Source organism: Triplophysa rosa, unplaced genomic scaffold (assembly GCF_024868665.1).
Source record: "Triplophysa rosa unplaced genomic scaffold, Trosa_1v2 scaffold39_ERROPOS3857510, whole genome shotgun sequence".
NCBI classification, from domain to species: domain Eukaryota; kingdom Metazoa; phylum Chordata; class Actinopteri; order Cypriniformes; family Nemacheilidae; genus Triplophysa; species Triplophysa rosa.
Window position 1 is genome coordinate 38,275 of NW_026634398.1, and position 20,400 is coordinate 58,674.

General features: G+C 41.4%; 1 protein-coding gene across 1 annotated transcript in view; it reads left to right on the forward strand.

Annotated features, from left to right (window-relative positions):
• Window positions 1-1,069: 1,069 nt before the first annotated feature.
• LOC130550687 (RNA-binding motif, single-stranded-interacting protein 2-like) overlaps window positions 1,070-20,400 on the forward strand; it is a 29,695-nt gene continuing 10,364 nt past the window's right edge. The window contains exons 1-2 of the mRNA XM_057328187.1: window positions 1,070-1,229; window positions 4,144-4,260. Of these exons, the coding sequence (XP_057184170.1) occupies window positions 1,093-1,229; window positions 4,144-4,260 (254 nt within the window). The 5' untranslated portion in view covers window positions 1,070-1,092. The remainder of the gene's footprint in view (window positions 1,230-4,143; window positions 4,261-20,400) is intronic.

The window sequence follows — 20,400 nt, forward strand, 5'->3', positions numbered from 1 at the left end:
TTGTAGTGGAGTAATATTTGACCAGTAGTATCTGTACTTTCACTCAAGTAAGGAAGTTGTGTACTTCGTCCACCTCTGCTCGTGCGCATTCGATAGAGGAGCTGCCAGAAAGAGCAGAGGCCCCATGGCTTGTTTAAAAGCACGTTTCGGTGCCCATACTTAAATAACATGTTCATATCGAAATGACAATAAAAATACGATCAATCTTATCTTGAAGCCCTACTTTCTAAACTCATAACTACTTTCTAAAAATATTCAAATGCAACGCTAACTCTGAAACATGGCATTAACTTACCTCTCTTTGTGATGCCTTTGCAGGTTTCTTACAAATTGGATGTCGTCCCACAGGTTTCGGAGAAAGTTTTGTTGCAAAAAGTTTCCTTTTAAGCGCACTGTCGATAAATTCTTTATGGTTTGTAAAACCAATGTTATTATGCCGCTGCTCGCTGACATCGTGCCTGATGAATGATTGATGCTGTTCAGTTCACGCCGCCGACGAATCGTTCATTTGAACCGGTTCTTTATTTTAAGTGAACCTGTCGAACCAGTTCACCTGAATTGTTCGTGTTTGGCGTCTCCCGTAAACACTTAATATTACCCACAAATTAATTCAGTTCTTCACTTTCTGGCATGCATGACAGTCCCGGGGACTTGAACCAATATACCGGAGTTATTTAGTTACACCAAAAGCACACACAGATCTGAACTGCTGTGTGAAGAGAGAACTTATGAACATGTGGCTCTCGTTCTTGAGTCGAGAGTCGGCAACAGTTTTCGGATCACAAGAAGCATGCTCTATCAATGTTTTGTTTTGAAGGAGAAAATATATATACTGTATATATATCTGGACTTGGTCGAGACCACAGACGCAAACAGGAAGTAACCTAAAAGTCCAAAATACAGGGAAACACAGAACAGATCCTAACAACTAGCTTATGTTTGGTTGTGCTTCTGAAGGAATATCTGCACAAAGACCGATATTTAAAAATAGTTTCACCTAAATAGATTTGAATTTGATGTACCAAGTTTGTCTCATAGTGAAAGTGTTGTTTGTTTGTTCTACAGCAGGCCTATGTGTCCTCCACACACCAAATGGCACCGCCCAGTCCCAACACCAGCAGCAGCACAGGTAGTGTGGGAGGCGGTGAACAGCTGAGCAAAACTAACCTTTACATTCGTGCCTTGCATCCAGGAACCACTGACCAAGACCTGGTCAAACTCTGCCAACCGTAAGTCTCAAAAAACACACTTTTAGTGTGCTGCATTGTGCTCTAATGTTATGCAATAAGACATTTCATGTGTTTTGCACCACGCGGCATGTCTCCGGATGAGGCGTTTCAACTTGATGAACATGTGCAACCTGTGTCTTAATGCTTGTTTGTAGTTACTTTAGTAATTCAATTCTTTATGTACAAAATGATCAGACACCCGCTGAAGGGTCAATTATCCTTCTTTTTAAATTCCTCTTTGTGGCAGGTTTTGATACTGTTTTTACCCCTTATTACACGGCTCATTTGAATGCTTGATTCTGATTGGCCAGTTGCGACATTCCAAGGGTTGTTCTTTTCAAAGAACAACCCCTCAAAACAGGGTAACACCCTGTAACCCGGATGCTGCAAATCATTTTGAGAGGGGCAGTTTAATATTACACAAAAGTTAATTATAAATATGTCTTTTAATAACATATGACATTATATTTACAAATGATTAAACCAATTTGCCTGTTCGTGACGTTTGAACATCGTTTCTTACTTTAAAACCGAAAGTAAACGGCTTTTCCTCGCGGAAGGTCTGCATTCGGTAAAAATGAGCTAATAAAATATTTCAAATTCACATTTTATGTCCAGTTTTTTTCTCATGTGGCAAGTAGCCGTGTAATAAGTGGGATAATGTACAAGCAGCTGGCTGTTATCGTGAAATAAGCCCCTTCAGGGGGCTCATTTCTGCGATCACAACCGGCTGCCTGTGCATTATCCCTTACATAACATTCCCTAATGCTACATGTCTGCAGGGACAACTAGAATGCAATTTTTTAATGTACAGATATCCAAGTACATATTTGCTTGAGTGTTTTTAATTTGAATTGTGGGCTTCTAACATAATTACAAATGTAATTGACTGTTTTGAAACTAATTTTAAACTGGCCATTGTTTAGACAAACATCGAGTCCTGTCTCAAATTAAGATCACTGGATTAGCCATTGGTTTTATATCAGATGCAACCTGGCAACTTAAACTAGCAGATTGTTACTTTATTTAGTGCAAAAATCTACTTCACTCCAGACTTTGAAGATTTTTTACATTATGATCTGTGCGATAAATTACGCTTGGGATACTAATAAAATAATGCATGGAGGAGCTTTTATTTAGACACTTCTTAGACATCTCTAAACTTGGACACAACTTGGACTTGGACACAACACTAGAAATCCATTCCAGACCTTTAGCGTGCTTGTTCATATTCTTTGTTTACAGTTCTGAGATCTCAGACTCAGTGTGTGTGTGTTTTTGTTGTTGTTGTGCAATCTGCAGGACACTTTGAGGTTTGAACTTCAGCCATGTGCTGTTCAGAGGAGGAAACATGTGGGTAATGATGGAAAGATCAATCGAATAGGAGGGGCAGAAAGGAAATGATTCAAGCCCTGTTATTATACCAAATTACTTTAGTATTATACAAAGTTATTTAGCTCATTCCTTTAGCTCATTCCTAAATAAAAATCTCAAGTGGAGTCAGTGACATGTTTTCCATGATGGATTGGTCAAGTTTTGTGTAATATGTAATGTATGCTAATGCTTGCGCTATATACTGGTGAGTTTGATTAAAATTGTAAATTCTCTCAGTATATTCTCATTTGATCAATTTCTTAAACCCAAAAACTGGTTTTGTGTGTGCGAGTCCAGACTGATCTTGTGTAGACTCATTAATGCTTAAACAGACACATTCTTTGGTTCAGTTCAGATGTGGGTCAGCGTGCTGCTTGAGCTGTCGGAGATGAACTGGAAAACTGTGACGCTGCTTTTAAACGTTTCTGAGAAAAACCGACACCTCTGATGGCGATTTTCCACAAACATCAGCACAGCCAGGGTGTGAAAAAAGTCTACCCTTCTTAGAATGCTAATGCTTCTAGTGCTATACTGTGCATGCTAATTTGTATGAAAAACATACAAATATTAGAAAAGAGTTACTTCATTAAGTAACAATAATGAAGGCCCAGTCTTTCAGAGGTGGGAAAACAGTTTGCACTTTTGAATGATTGTATGAATTCATATGAATAAACCCCGCCTAGTTACGAATTGTCCTGATATTGCTTTGTAACTACCAATTAAATCTTTGGTTGCCTTTAAACTTCTGTTTTGTTTATGCTGTATTTTGCAGATTAATGTTTTAATTGCATTATTAATGCTCAGTGGTAAGAGCAGGGCGCTAACAACGCCAAGGTCGTGGGTTCGATCCCAGGGGATTGCACATACACATACAGAAACAAAATGTATAGGATAATGCAATGTAAGTCGCTTTGGATAAAAGCTGTCAGGGTTCCTGTCTAGTGTGTCTTTGTTTTCACTCATGTCAATGTTTTGTCTCTTTTTGAGCACATGGTATGGGTTACAGCCTGCCATGTGCTTTTATCTTCATGTCAATGTTTTGTCTCTTGTTGAGCACATGGTATGGGTTACAGCCTGCCATGTGCTTTTCCCTTTATGTCAATGTTTTGTCTCTTGTTGAGCACATGGTATGGGTTACAGCCTGCCATGTGCTTTTCCCTTTAAGTTTGGTGTAACTCCGCCCCCTCGTTACCCTGTTGTCTCCTCGTTATCGGTTAGGTCTTCTCACTGGTACTAATCAGTGTTTTATCTCTTTTCTCTCCTGCCTCGTTTCCCTGATGACTCTCACCTGGTTTGCTCTTTGTCTTCGTTCTCTCCCCTCCTGTTTCTAGTTTGGGTTTTGATCTCCTTCCCTTTATATTTCCTTCTGTTCTTCAGTTCTTTGTCAGACCGTTGCGTGTTTAATGCCAGCTCTGACTGCCACAGTCTTGTTAAGTTTATCTTGTCTTTGTCTTAGTGACCTCCTAGTCGTGTTTATTGTTTCTGTACTGCTCCAGTGTTTTTTGCTCTTGGCTACTCTCTTCTCCCCTGTACCCCTCAGTGTTCTCTGGCGTCTCGGACCTCCGCTCTCATCACCTCCCGGCATCTCCTCACAAGGGATCACCACAGTCGTTCGGATTCTGCCAGCGGGTCGAGGCCCCTCCCCGCTGAGCGTCCGGTAGAGTCAAGGTTTCCTGTCCGGATTCTATTACTGTTCTTACCGTGAGTACCGCTGGGTCGAGTCCTCTCCCCACGGGCTCACGAGGTACCTGTAGCTGGTGATTCCGGTGATCTGTGTGGACTATTGTGTGCAAATAAACCTTCTTTACCCGCATTTGAGTCTCCGAAGCTCTTGTTCCTCCCGAGTTATCACAAAAAGCGTCTGCCAAATGCATAAATTTAAATGTAATTATCATTTGTTTTAGATGTAATGCAATGTGTACACACGATTTGAGGTTCAAAAACGCTGTATTTTCCACATACCTCAACTCAACTTCATTTATATAGCACTTTTTACAATTTTCATTGTTACAAAGCATCTGTACACAAGACATATTGACTATAAGCAAAACAATTAAAGTTGTACCTGTAAAACACCACATACAAAACACTCCACACACACAATATGCACACATACTAACACACATAGACATAGACACACACACGGATGCGCAGACACACGGACGTGCACGTACGCACACACACAGACACGCACGCACACAAACATGCACGCACAGTGAGAGCATCATGAATGCATGCATTAACTTCTCTGCATCTTACATTGACAGCATATGACGTAGTTTAGATATATTATTAAGATGGAAAAACGCAATTTTACAGGTGAAACACAGATTTTTTACAAAGCTCATCGCTCTGAAAAGCGAGGTGTGCTATGATTGGCCAGTTAACCAGTGCGTAGTGATTGGTCGAATACTGCAAGCGTGTGACAGAAATGTAATGCCTCCTACCATATTTTGAACATTAGGTTCTAAAGCAATTCTACTGACAGGTACACCCACCTTACTTGCGTATACATTTGGGCGGTCTTGGTCAAATCATAAAACCAACTGATGTAGATTTGTGGGGGTGTGGTTACACGAGGCGTTTCAGGCAGGTCTGGGTGAGCATTTGCTTTTACATACAATGCATATTTTGTTCCGAGTCCGACACTTAAATTTTTCTGTCTAGTACATGCATGGGCAACTTATGACACACGAAAGACACAGAAAAACACGTATTCACGATATATGACCCCTTTAAAGCTATTGATTTGTAGGGGTGATGAAAAAATCTGTTCCCATATGAATCATGATTAGATTCTTTAAAATGTTAGTTAATATATTAATGTGCTGTTATGGAAACAAAAAAGACAGAAGTCAACTGTGAGAGTGGTGCAGCATCTGGACAGTTAGAGAGTGCTTACCTCACACGCGCATCAAGTGCAATAGAGCAGAGAGGAAGAGAATACCAAAATAAGGCTACATCCATTCCCAAAACTATACTGACTGTTTAGACAAATGAACGTGAATATACTCCATCTTTAACTCTACATGAGACAAATTAAGTTGCCAAAATCACAGCATAGGAAATTATTTTGTCAGATGATGTCACTGTTATAAATCATGGCCCGTATTCACTAAACATTTTATCTTAACACTAAGAGCTCTCCTAAACAGCAGTAAAAGTTTTTAATTAAGACTTTCCACTTAAAACCTATTCACAACGCTGCTGAGAGCAACTTTTACTGAGGAACAGAAAGAAATGTTAAGCTAAGAAAAAGGGCGGGGTTGACCTTGTTGCTATGGCTGATGTCAGCTAGTTTGCTGACTATGACCACAGTGACCTGCTGATAGAAGATGGGTCTCTGTCAGTCGTTTAATCATAGAAATATTATAGAATGAGGTCTCATGCTGACATATTCAAATTAAGATCTTAAAATCAAAATGTAGTCATATTCACATAAAATATTTGAATATATAATTATTGCCGTATTCAAATTAAAATGATAAAATATACACTAAGTTACTAATTCAACAAGTGAAGAGTTCATTTACAAAAACAGATAACTCCATTTTTTTCAAAATTCAAGTTTTTATTGTGCATTCCAATTAATATTAATCAAACTGTTTGTTTTTTATTAAGTAACAATAATTTAAAAAATACACCTAACAAATACAATACAACACAATAAACATGATAGCACAATAAACAACATGATCTTTTTTTTAATAATTAAAAAGAGTTATATTTTACAAAAAACTATATGTTCATATAAAGTATATGTTCAGCTAATTGTAAGCATTTTGCCTGCCTCATGAACAGTTAGCAGATATTAGTAGTCTTTATGGTAAAGCTCATTGTCATGAAATCTTTCTAAAACGTTTCAAGGTACACTGCCAGTGTTACAGCCATTTTAGGATTGTTCCGAGTTGGTCTTAGTGACTTAGGAGTCCTCTTCACTACCCCTAATGTCTCACAGCTTTAGGAGCTATTTTTATTGCTAAAATGAAAAATAGTCTTAGCAAAAAAATTTAGGAGTCCTAAAATAGGACAGACACCCCATTAATTTTAAGAGTTTCTCCTAAATCAGCAAGTTAGGAGCTACTTTTAGCCTTAAAGTGGTCATTCACTGTGATGCCAATTTTCAAACTTTAGTTAGTGTGTAATGTTGTTAGAGCATAAACAATACCTGCAAAATGATAAAGCTCAAAGTCCAATGCCAAGCGAGATATTGTCTTTAACGGGCATGTTCAAGCTCAAACCGGTACGAAACGTTTTGCTATGGTTTCCAGGTTGAACGACACGTTTCCTGGAAACGGTGTCACGGAAAGCAGGAAAGAACCCAAATGCAGGCAGACGGTGGTGAAGGGGTTAAACGCAGATATTTATTAATAACAAATAAACACAAAACAAAAAACCCACAATAGGGTAACGAAGACCGAACTAAATATAAAAACAGAAACAAAAGTACTTCCCACGAGGGGGCAAAAACAGCAGGACCAAAATAGCAAGAACTAACACGACCAAACGTCAAAACACAAGGCTGGACTTACGAGACAAGGAGCACACGAACGAGGTACATGGTATACATGCATACACAACGCAAGAGCACAGGACAATGAAACAAGAGGGCATTAAATAGGGAAGACAAATGAAGGGTAATGACACAGGGCAGGTGAGGGTAATCAGACACGGCCGGGAAACAATACAGGAAACGAGAGGGGCGGGGCCAATGACGAGACACTGGAAAGAACATATATTATTGTCAAAAGGACAATAATATGTTTCTCTCCACACATAACCAAAGGCTTTGTCATGGCTCTGCTACAGGACCAAGAAAGACATGACTAAATGAAGCAGAGCCATGACAAACGGTTTGCAAAGGTGTGCAACAGGGTTTGAGATACGTTTTCTCTTGTTTGGTGGGTGTGTCAAGAATGTCAGCCCAATCAGCAGCAACATGTATATAAGCCACGCGGTATTAAAGAGACAGCTCGCACAATGGGTCCAAGTAAAGTCGTTTAAATGTGTCCGCTGCAGCTCGGTAAACGCAACAATTGCAGATATTAGAAGATATGTATTTTGCAGTATTCAACACGTATTTATACCGATTTCATCAGGCTCCGAAAATTCTTCAAAAAGAACACAAAGAATGGCCTTCTCAGCTGCAATAGTTCAACTCTTGCGTCTTCACAACAGGGTGTTCAACCGCACCACCATTTCCGTTTAAAAAACGTTTTGCAACGTTTTGTCGGGGCTGAATGCAGCCCTGAATTCGCTTTTCAAGGACTACAGAGAACGGCTGGAATCGGACTGCAGCCCTCTACTTCCCGGGTAAATTTTATCACTATTCCCCGTTTTTTAAAAAACCTCCGCCCAAAGCAATACGCCAAAAAGGGGGCAAGGCCTTCCTTAGAGAAGAAGAAGAAGAGCCGCTGGAGTAGTGTTTGGTTATCAGAGATTGTAAACATTTGACTGAGCTATGCGCTAAACTACTTTCACTTTCATCACAGTCCAACAGCTGGTAATAAAAATTCAGCTACACACATTCTAAGATAACCAACGGTCAAATAACAGCTTCCATGACTTTAACATCGGCTGTGAAAGCTGTTCTGTGTAATACACTGATATTGTGTGTGTGTGCGCATACCTCTTAAACACTTCTATGAAACGTCCTTTGAAGTCCTGCTTGCAAATGTCTCCTGGTCAATCTGCTTGTTTTATTATTCAACTTAGGTCCAATATAAAAAGGCAAAACTAACGCTTCTGTTATTAGTGTTAATTAATATAACCGGTGTGACCCAATCGGTCCGGCGTCATTTCCCTCGCCATAGTAGGAAAAAATCGCTATCTCTAACAAAGACTGACATTTGCCCATGCACTAGCAGACCCCCGTTACACTTCGATCGATTCGCATGTTTTTAACTGATAAAGTGAAGTTGACGCCATTTTTTATGATGCCAACTGTTTATTGCTCAAAGCCAAAGTTTATGAATACACATGCACTGAGAGGCATGGGCAGACTGGGATGCAAATTCGGTTCAGTTACTTTGTATTTCTGTTATTTATTGTGTTTTCTTCCTTTTATACAGTTATTTTGCTGTTACTTATAGGCCATGTATTAAAACATGCACACAAATATTGCATCCAGTATTTGTGCCTTTTCATGATATTAAATAAAAAGGATATTGTTTTTTTAATTGTATTTTATCTTCCTTAATGCATTACTTTACCCAAAAATTGCTACTAATTTACTCAAAAGTACTTCTAAAACTTATAATATCAGACAATTGATCACTTGCAAGAGTACACATGTGATTTACATCATCATCTGTCAATGTTCACAACTATATGTTGGCAAAACCACACGTGCATTACGCACAAGAATGATTGAACACACCAGTGCCACGAAGAGACAGGATGATACATCACCAATTTCTCGTCACTTTAAGTCTGCTAATCATTCTTTGAGTGACATGAAGTTCCTGGGCATCGAGAGGATTCCACCTCATAGAAGAGGTGGAGATAGAGACAAAAAAGTTGTTACAAAGGGAGGCTTTCTGGATTTTGAACTTAATTCTTTGTTCCCTGAGGGTATGAATGAAGAATTAGAACTCTCTTGCTTTGCATTTGCAGTTTTCTTTCTTTCATGTATCTATATATTAATATTCATTCATTTATTTATATATGCTTTTGCAGATAATACTTTCTTCGTTGTCTGTTGTATTTGTTTGACCATTCTTTGTATTTTGATGTTGGTTATACTTTGCTGATTAGACCTCTTTGGAATTGAACTTGTAACAATTAAGGTTCACCTGTGTCAATTGAATTCAGCTGACTGTCGTTTGCTGACCTATTTAAAAAGGCTGAATGTTGTCTGTTATGTGAGCACTGAAGATAGTCATGTGCTGAAACGTTTGCTCGTGTGTCTGATTTTATGCACTTGCACTTTTTGCACAATGCAATTCACAAAATAAAAAATATTAATAATACAAACAACATGTCCTTATAGACTTTTTTTAGTCTGGAGTTGGTCAGTGTGCGTCTAGTCATTCTCCTGTCTATTTTCAATTATTCTACTGGCTTTATGCACCTGCAGAACAAGGAATCTACTTTTCTATTTATCTGGAGCGCTACAATATTCCCTCAAGTTCTACTAATTTACTCACCCACAGTCCTCCAGTACATCCAAGATGTGGGTGGCATTGTTTTTTCAAGAAGATATTTATGAAGATATTTGGTTGAGTTAAAGTTAAATCAATAAAAGTAAAAAATGCAAATACTTTCAACACAAAAGTAATCCCTGCCCCTTGTGACATTAAATTTGCTTCTTAGAAAGCGAGTCAATTGATCTGTGCAAGAAACTGAACGCTATTTTCACATCTCCGGGTGAATTCCAATCGCATTCATGTGCCCCACGCACTTGTAGGGCAGATCCTTTGTATAGTGCGAGTTCTGGGGAGATGAACAGCTGTTTTTCGTAAATATAGCCGTTATACATAATGAATGCAGTAATAAAAACAACACCGTTTCCCCCTTATCTGAGACAACCGTTCACGTGGTGTACCCTTCCTACAGTTAGCCTACTTTCAAGGACGCGAAACACATTTAGAACGCGACCTATTGCGTGCGCAAACCGATTGCCTTTGACTGTGCAATGCATTGCTGATTATAACATTGTAAATAACATTAAGTTTCTTGGACTGACCGATCAAATTGCTTTGTAAGACGTAAATCATTATGAGCCGCAGGAATTACTTTCGTATTGAATGTAGCAGCGTTTTGGACTTTTAAAGATGTGGCTTCTCAGGAGGACGTGCATTTAAAGCACACCGTTCTTAAAGTCTCTCCACTTATTTGAAATGTTAAGGCGGGCCAGGTAAAGATGATTGACGGGCCGCCAGTTGACTAGCCCTGCGTTACATGCATACGTGTCCGACTCGCTAATGCCTTCGCATTGTGTGCATTCGCGTTTATAATAAGTCCACAAGTCTGCCACTGGTCACGGCCATAGGCCGTCGGTGGGACAGCCGTTCTGGACTTTGACAGAATGTCCTACTGGTCAGTCCGCCCCTGCTGAGAGGGTCACCGACCAATCACAACAGCCTGAGAAGCGGAAGCTCGCTGATATGGTATGGGTGGGACATCTTCAGAGACACGCTCTAAGCGGGGAACCAATCATGACAGACTGGGTCAGCTCTACTAATCAGAGCGTTTCGGAAGGAGGGACTTTATATAAACCGGAAAAAATCCAGTCGTTTTGTTAGAAGAGGGACAGCGGTGAACAATAGACTTGTGAAATATAAAGCGTTTTTTGAAACTAGAAACATGAACATCCATTGTTAAACACCCAACAAACATAATCAAAGCCTCAAAAACAGCAAAAGAACGCCCCCTTTAAGATGTTTTGTGAATACGGGCCCAGGATTTTAGCGTATTGTGGAAGTGACTGCTGGTTAACATGAAGCATTGAGTCACTTTGTTATGCTTGATTTGAATCAAATCGTGAGGTACCAAATAATCCCACCCCTGCTAGATATATTTTGGAGCAGAGCTAGTACATTGAAATACAGTATATTCAATTCAATTTTATTTATATAGCGCTTTTCACAATGTGCATTGTTCCAAAGCAGCTTCACAGGAGCAAATAAGAAAAACACAAAAAGGTAAAGCACAGCACAGTGCATGGTGTTTATAGACCAAGCAAGATCATTCTAATAAATAATATCTAATAAATAAATGAATAAATAAATGCAGTCTCCCGGTGAGCATATATGACTGGCAGTGTAGATGATAGCAAGGAAGATAATGGGTAACAGTGAATATCAAGGCATAGTTTTTTTTACCTATAGCTTTAAGGTTAAAAAAACAATTATAATATGTATTCTATATATATATATAGTATATAAAATAGGAGCAGAGAAAAGACCACAAGTTGGGAATCAAACTCGGGTCGCCCAAAGTACTGCTGCACAACATGTAGGTGGACAGTCCACTGGACCACGGGCGCCAACAGTACCAAGGCAAAGTTAAAATAATGTTAACTGAGATTAAAAGAAGTTAATGACTTCTTGCATTTTATGCAATAAAGCAGGTCAAGTAGTTTGGCCTTGTAATTTACTCTGCCCTGCTGCTTCAGGAACCTAGAAGTTTCAAATGCTTATTTGTGAGATTGTAAAGGCTTTTCCCTGTTCCTGGTCCACCCAGTTTTTCTCTCCCTGGCAGGCCTTCGGGTAAGAGGAGAGTTAACGGTGATTTCATGATGTAATCTGTGTAAAAGTTCCTTGTTTATGGCCTCACATGCTGTCTCCAACAGTAACAAGAGTGGTCTTTATTCTCCTCAAAATGAAGAAACTTTATCAGACTAAAATGTGGTGTTTTGCGTAGACAGAAGACTTAATAACTAAATCGCCGTAATGCCAGTTTTGATCAATATTTCCTTTATTGTGCGTTATATGTATTATCATTTGCTTCAATGTGTAGTTGGCTAAATATGTGCTTCATGTTTGACTTCAAATACAGTACATTCTTGTTTCCCAGTTTGATGTTGTTACGTATTTGTTTTGGTTTCTCTTTGGTCTGGTTTGTTTTGTATTGTTTTGTACCATGTATTTTTGCAGGTAGAGCTCAAGAAGTGTATTCTGCTCTTTCCGTCTCGGACTGTGAAAATTACGCTGAGGTTAAAACGGCTGTATTGAAGGCATATGAACTGTTACCTGAAGCGTATCGACAAAAGTTTAGAACATTGTCTAAGGGGTCTAATGAGGCACATGTTGAATTTGCCAGAGAGCTTACTACAGCGTTTAATCATTGGTGTATGGCGGCTGAGGTTTCTACCTTTGAAGAGTTGTCTAACTTGATGGTGTTGGAGCAGTTTAAAAACTCTATTCCTTCTCGAATTGCAACATATATAACTGAGCAGAAGGCTGGTAACGCGGCTGAAGCTGCGGAATTAGCTGATGATTATGTCTTGACGCATAAGAGCAACTATTTTGATTTTCGTAAAATTGGAGAAAATTTTGACGGCAAAAATAATCGTATGCCTAGCAGTTCAGGTTCAACTTGTAACTACTGACGTGGAAAAGGCCACTGGAAGAGTGAGTGCCCAGTGCTTAAAGCTAAGGGTAAAAGGGAGGAAATACTTCACATATTAAACCATTTGCTTCGGCTACACCAGTAATTAATTCTGTTAACAAAACTGGTGAGATAATTCCTACTAGGGGGATTCCCTGAAAGATGGAACTTTTGCACCTTTTATCACCCATGGCTCTGTGTCAGTTGCTGGTAGTGACACTAAAGTCAGTGTGACAATTTTAAGAGACACTGGAGCAGTCTTTTATCTTGAAAAACGTGTTGCCCTTTTCTTCAACGAGTTACACTGGTTCTAATGAATCGGATTAGAAGTGTTATCTGTTCCTCTGAATAAGATTAAGCTGACTTCTGATCTTGTAAATGGTGAAGTTGTGATTGGAGTGCGTCCGTTATTGCCAGTAGAAGGAGTAGACATGATTTTGGGAAATAATTTGGCAGGGGAATGGTTTGGCCCGATTTGGTTTTACCTCCTGTGGTACCTACATCTCCTTTTTCAGGTTCTGATCAGAGTGCCAAGATGTTTCCAGAAGTGTTTAAGGCTTGTGCTGTGACTTGATCTATGAATTCTCCACAGTCCAGGTTGTCTCCTGAGGATGCTGTGGTTAAACCAACATTTACCTTACCTAACGATTTTTCTGTTTCCAAGTCTGATTTTAAGGTTTTCAAGGTTCAAGGATTAGAAACTTGATTCTACTCCTCAGAAATTGTTTGAGAGTGTTTTGTCCGAAAATGAAATTCGAAATGTTGCTCATGGTTATTTCTTACAGGATGGGATGCTGGTGAGAAAATTGATTCCTCATGGCAAAGATTTTGCTGGGGACCCTATCATGCAAGTGGTGGTTCCAGTAAAATATCGTTCTATTGTTTTGCAGACTTCTCATGATGAGATTGTTGGCCATTTGGGGGTCAAGAAGACCTATGACCGGATTTTACGCTACTTCTTTTGGCCAAAATTGAAAAAGATATCTCTAGGTATATTAAGACATGTCACACTTTCCAGTTAACAGGCAAGCCTAACCAGAAAATTAAGCCTGCACCATTGTTCCCTATCCCTATTGTCAGTGCTCCGTTTGAGCATCTAATAATTGATTGTGTTGGTCCATTGCCTAGGTCAAAGTCTGGTTGTACTTACCTACTTACAGTTATGTGTGCAACAACTCGTTATCCTGGTGCTTATCCTCTTCGCACCATTACTGCTAAGTCCGTAGTGAAGGCTTTGACTCAGTTTATTGCTATCGTTGGCATTCCTAAGACTGTACAGAATGACCGAGGTTCAAACTTTACCTCTCATTTGTTTTCTCAGGTGCTACGACTGTTGAACATTAAGCACAATCGAGCTAGTGCTTATTTTTTCATCAGACGCTTAAATCCTTACTTCGTGCATACTGTACCAAGTTGCAAGGTGATTGGGAAGAGGGTTTGCCGTGGCTTATGCTGTCTAGCTAGTAGCTGAATTAACGTCATCAGTAGGGGAGAATGAAGGTGTTCGATCCCCTGATGATTCTGTATTGTTGGGTCGTCTTAAAAATTCTGAGTTTCTTAAAAATTTGAGGGTGAGGTTGTCTCATCTATCAGATGGTAAACGTGCTGATTTGATGGCTCTTATGGATAGATACTCTTCTTTGTTTGGGGATGTGCCTACACGCACCCATTGGATTGAGCATGACATTGGCATTGGTGACGCTGAGCCTATTCGCCAGCGGTTTTATCGTGTACCTCCGATTAAGCGACAATACTTGAACAAAGAAGTTCAGTATATGCTAGCAAATGATATTGCTTGGCCGTCATTCTCTAGTTGGACGTCGCCTTGTTTGCTTGTTAATAAATGAGATGGAAGTTTCCGATTTTGCACGGATTATCGAAAAATAAATCAAGTGACTAAGCCAGACTCTTTCCCACTTCCTCGTATGGAAGATTGTGTTGACCAAGTTGGCTCTGCTAAATTTGTGAGCAAATTTGATCTGCTTAAAGGTTATTGGCAAGTCCCGTTGACCCCATGAGGACAAGAAATCTCTTCATTTATTACGTCAGAGGGAATATTTTCCTACAACGTGATGAGTTTTGGTCTTCAAAATGCCCCTGCAACTTTCCAGCAACTTATGAATAGAGTTGTTGCTGGATAGAAGGGATTTGCAGTCTATCTGGATGACGTTGTAGTCTTTAGTGACTCCTGGGAGCAACATTTGTGTTACATTTCAGATTTGTTCACACGTTTTAAAGAGGCAGGGCTGACTGTTAACTTATCCAAATGTGAGTTTGCCAAAGCCACCGTGACATATCTTGGCAATGTGGTGGGGCAGGGTGTGTGTGGCCAGTCCGTGCCAAGGTTGAGGCAATCGATTGTTTTCCTCCGCCGACCACTAAGAAGGGGTTGATGCGGTTTTTGGGTTTGGTTGGGTACTATCGGAGTTTCTGTCAGAATTTTGCTCCTGTGGTAGCTCCACTTACCGATTTGCTCCAGACAAAAGCTGTTTTTGTTTGGACTTCTGCCTGTCAGGAGGCTTTCAAAGCTGTGAAATCCTGACTTACGTCTGCCCTGTGCTAGCAGCTCCACGTTTTGATCATGTATTTAGCTTGTGTGTGAATTCTAGTAATGTGGGAGCTGGTGTAGTTTTGCTAAAGCCTGATGATGAGGTTATTAATCGCTCTGTTAGCTACTTCTCAAAGAATTTCTCTTCATATCAGTTGAATTACTCCATAGTAGAGAAAGAGGCTTAAGCCCTAATAAGGGCTTTACAGCATTTCGAGGTGTACGTTGGTTCGGTGTTGGCTCCATTGATTGTGTACACCGATCATAATACACTTACTTATTTGCATTCTTTGCCGTCCCCTAATCAAAGATTGACTCGTTGGTGTTTATTTCTTCAGTCATATGCCCTTGACATCCGCCACATAAAAGGAACTGACAATGTAGTGGCAGATACGCTGTCTAGAACCTCTTCCTTACCTTGATTTTATCTAACTGTGTTATTTTGGTCTCTTAAACCGCATCTACTGGGCTCGAGGTTGCTGGGGACTAATGAACCTGAAAACTTACATGGTGGGTTCTATCAGTAGGAGTTATATGTGATTTGGGAATAAAGATATTTTGGGTTCCATAAATGGATACCTAAAAATCGTTTTTTTCTATGGGGGAGGATGTTACGTATTTGTTTTGGTTCGTCTTTGGTCTGGTTTGTTTTGTTTTGCAGGAAGCCTCTATTGATGACATAATTGTCAAGAGTGGTTACACCTGGATGAGGCTGAGGCCGGCACTCTCTTAAGCAGCCTCCATTCGCTGCTCTGGGTACTTATGGAGTTACTATGCTTCCGGGGTGCCATTGGCTTCATGTTTGTTTAGTTCCAAGGCTTGTAGGGTGGCTTGTGTTCCTTTGTTCTTAGTTATTTTACCTGTTGATTCATTTACTTGTTGTTATTATTATGTTAATAAATTCATAAGTATTTCAACTATTACCAGCGTGTAGTTTCCTTCTTTACACATGTCACAGCCGGCTCTAAGCAGTGTCAAAGACTAACACTAAATCTTACGTTGACTTCCTAAAGTGGTAAACAATGTTACTCTGTGGGGTTTTCAAAACATTTGTTTGTTTTATTGTCATGACATGTCACTGTGTGTCACAACCAATGGCGTAAGTTAACAGTGTGATTGGGAAACCTGTTTGAAATCACGCAGTGCTGCTTGGTTGTGCTAGTGCGTAACAATCATGTGATTTATTTTTATTATATGTGAATGAATGCAAGACTGTTTGAGTCAGACAATAATGATCAATATGTTGTACAATTTATTTAGTCTCAAAGAATAAATGACGAGCAGCCTTGTTCTCACAATTTTACAATAATTATTTTTTTATTTAACGAATTTCATCGATTCTTATAAAAATAATACAATGAAAATGAAAAATGAAAAATGTTAATGGCTGAATTGTATTATGCAAAATATTCTATAAAATTTCACAATTTTGTTTTAAAAAAAAGTATAAATCCCCGGACTGCTCTTGTCAGGTTTTGTTAAATTTACACTGAGGTGGTGGGAGAACAGCAGCTACTTGTCACGAAATGAGTGGAAGAACCCAGATGCAGGCAGGCAATGACGGGGTTAACAGAAGTTTATTTGACAAGAACAAAACAAAAACCCACAGTGGGGAGACAAAACACTATAACCAAAGACTTCAAAAGATAAACAAAAACTTCCCACACGGGGGCAAAACGGGAACTAAAACAAAAAACAAACCAAACTCACAAGAACCGGACAAGGCAAGGTAGGAACACGGGAGAGGCAGGGACACGAACGTGGAACAAAGAACACGACGAACTGGATACAATAGCAACATTGGACATCAGCACACAGAACGCAAGGACACCACGCACATAGACGGATGAGACAAGACCGACTGAGACAGTGACATGAACAGACAAAACATGGAGAACAAAATCAGTGGCAGACAAGACAAAATAACAAAGGGACTTGGGTGGGACAATAAAAACAACAAACATGGGAGGGGGGGTGGGGGAACAAAAGAGTTCATGGGGGGAACAGTTTTAATCCCCGGCTGCGCTCGAGGGCGCGGAGTCCTGGGGGATTCTGTGGGGGAAGTCCTGGGGGGGACAGTCTTTGGCCCTGGGAGTTTCCCAGGGGTCGGCTTGGCTGCCGGACTGGGGACCGGCTGGAAGACCGGCTGGAATGCCGGCTGGACAGGGCTTGACGCCGGCTGGAAGGCCGGCTGGACAGGGCATGACGCCGGCTGGACGGCCGGCTGCTGTACCGGCTGGATCACCGGCTGGATCACCGGACTGGACGCCGGCTGGATCACCGGACTGGACGCCGGCTGGATCACCGGACTGGACGCCGGCTGGATCACCGGACTGGACGACGGCTGGATCACCGGACTGGACGCCGGCTGGATCACCGGACTGGACGCCGGCTGGATCACCGGACTGGACAACGGCTGGATCACCGGACTGGACGCCGGCTGGATCACCGGACTGGAGGCTGGATGGATCACCGGACTGGACGCCGGACTGGATGCCGGCCTGGATGCCGGCTGGGATGCTGGACTGGATTCCGGCTGCACCGGACTGCATACCGGCCTGGACACCGGACTGGACTCCGGCTGCACCACCGGACGGGATGCCGGCTGCACCGGACAGGACGCGGGACTGGACACTGGACTGGACGCCGGCTGCACCGGACTGGACGCCGGCCGCACCGGACTGGACGCCGGCCGCACCGGACTGGACGCCGGCCGCACCGGACTGGACGCTGGCCGCACCGGACTGGACGCCGGCCGCACCGGACTGGATGCCGGCTGCACCGGCGTGGATGCTCCTCCGCTGCGCCTCTCCCTCCTCCTCCGCACCATCGGATCCATAGCCGACCTTGGCGAATCCGTGGGGACCGGAGGGAGTTCTGCAGCGGAGGAGTCAGCCGACGTCATCCCCGGATTCCCCCTCCCCGCCCGCTACTGGCTCCACCAGAGTGAACGGGGACCGTGGAGCTCAAGCTGGAGGGTACTGAGTCCCCCTGGGCAGCGGCAGTCAGGTCGAGGCCCTCTGGCGTGATCGACTGCGAGGTGGAAGTCCCACGTTGAACCCCACCCCCGAGATCGTCCCGGTTGGCCACGAACCTGACCATTGCCGCGAACCCTAGGGGACCCAGCAGCCTCTTCTCAGATGGGGTGAGGCGCTGAGTGAGGCAGCAGTTGAAGATCGTCTTCAACTCTGCCTCGTTGAACTCAGTCGCCTCAGCCACCGCCGAGAATACCCCGGCGAACTCCCGGTTCCCGTAGTTCCCCTGGCGGAAACCTAGGAGCAAGCGGGCTAGGGCGGACCGTGAGGACGACGCCGTGCCGTCCATCTTGCTGCCCGCTGGGTTCTGATTGGGGTCGGTCATTCTGTCATGAAATGAGTGGAAGAACCCAGATGCAGGCAGACAATGACGGGGTTAACAGACGTTTATTTGACAAGAACAAAACAAAAACCCACAATGGGGAGACAAAACACTATAACCAAAGACTTCTTAAAAAGGTAAACAAAAACTTCCCACACGGGGGCAAAACGGGAACTAAAACAAACCAAGGCAAGGCAAGGTAGGAACACGAGAGATGCAGGGATACGAACGTGGAACAAAGAACACGACGAACTGGATACAATAGCAACATTGGACATCAGCACACAGAACGCAAGGACACCACGCACATACAATGACCGACACAGGACAATGAAACATGAGGGTATTATATAGGGAATACAAACGAGGGATAACGACACAGGGCAGGTGTGGGTAATCAAACACTCAGGGAAAGATAAAAAGGAAACGAGAGGAGCGGGGCCAATGACGAGACACTGGAGAGAACGTATATTATTGTCAAAAGGACAATAATATGTTTCTCTCCACACATAACCAAAGGCCTTGTCATGACTCTGCTACAGGACCAAGAAAAACATGACTAAATGAAGCAGAGCCATGACACTACTAGATTACATTGAGTCGATCAGCGAGTGAGAGAGTTGAGGCAGTCAGCAGTAGAAATTAGAAAAGAATTAGTAGAAACAGGGAAACAAATACCAGAGCATGTGAGGATAAGAACAGCCTTCAGTGATAACTGGGTCATGGTTGAACGCTAGCTGCTCAGAGGTCCCTCACACAAATCTTTTAGTGTGAGAAAAAAAGTATAGCTGTTGATAGGGCTGGGCGATCTTCCCAAAAAAGCAAATCTCGATCCACTGAATTGGTTGTACATTAACTTTTTTGCACATATCACTGGTATCACTTGAGGCACAGGATAAACAGTTGTACAGGTGGCACAAGAATAAAACGTCTGTTATCATATTTAAAAAACACAAATGCAGGTCATCACATAGACTGGTTAACGACAAAGGACATTTATGTTATATACAAATGGATCAATTAGGGCCATATCATTTTTAGTTGTTTTTTTTTTGTTCTGTTTTATCCATTCTTTACTATTCAGTAGTAATACAGGTATATTTGTCCACATAAAAATACAGTACTTTAGTATGCACTAGGCCTATAGTAAACTGCAGTAAAATTCCTAGATAATATAATGTTTTTGAACCTTACTACAGTACTGTCATGATTCTGCCCTTCTTGTCTTGCTTTCCTTGGCCTTGTGGCAGAATGACGGCATAGCCTCATGTTTTGTGTGGAGAGAGACATATTATTGTTATCATGACATAATATGCGCTCTCCAGTCTCGTCTATGGCCCCACCCCCCTCGTTTAGCTTATGTATAGGTGCTTTATTAAAAATTAGTTAAAAAATCTTAGACTCACATCATTAGAGCAAATATTTAGCTTTATTTACAGACTTATTCACAGAAAGTATATGAGGTAGTGATTTAGCTAATTAAAAATCTGAAGTTTATTTGTATATGAACTCAGTTTGAGCAGTTTGATACTGTATGTGTTAGTGACTCATCATGACAAACAAGATTTGACAAGTTCATTGTTGTAACAGAGAAATGATGTGTTAATAACACTCATACTGTTCCAGGAGTTGTATTTCATGTAGAAAGGTAGGCTTCATTTAGTCACTCGTAACTTAGGAGCTTTGCCAAAAGCACTTAACTATGGCCAAATGACAGACTGCTCACATGTCAGCGTGCTAGGAAATGAGTCGGAGACAGACAGGAATGTCTGTGTGTGTTGCCAGAGGCAGTGAAGTGTTCTTTATGATCTTAATACCAGAAGTGTGTGTAAAGTAACT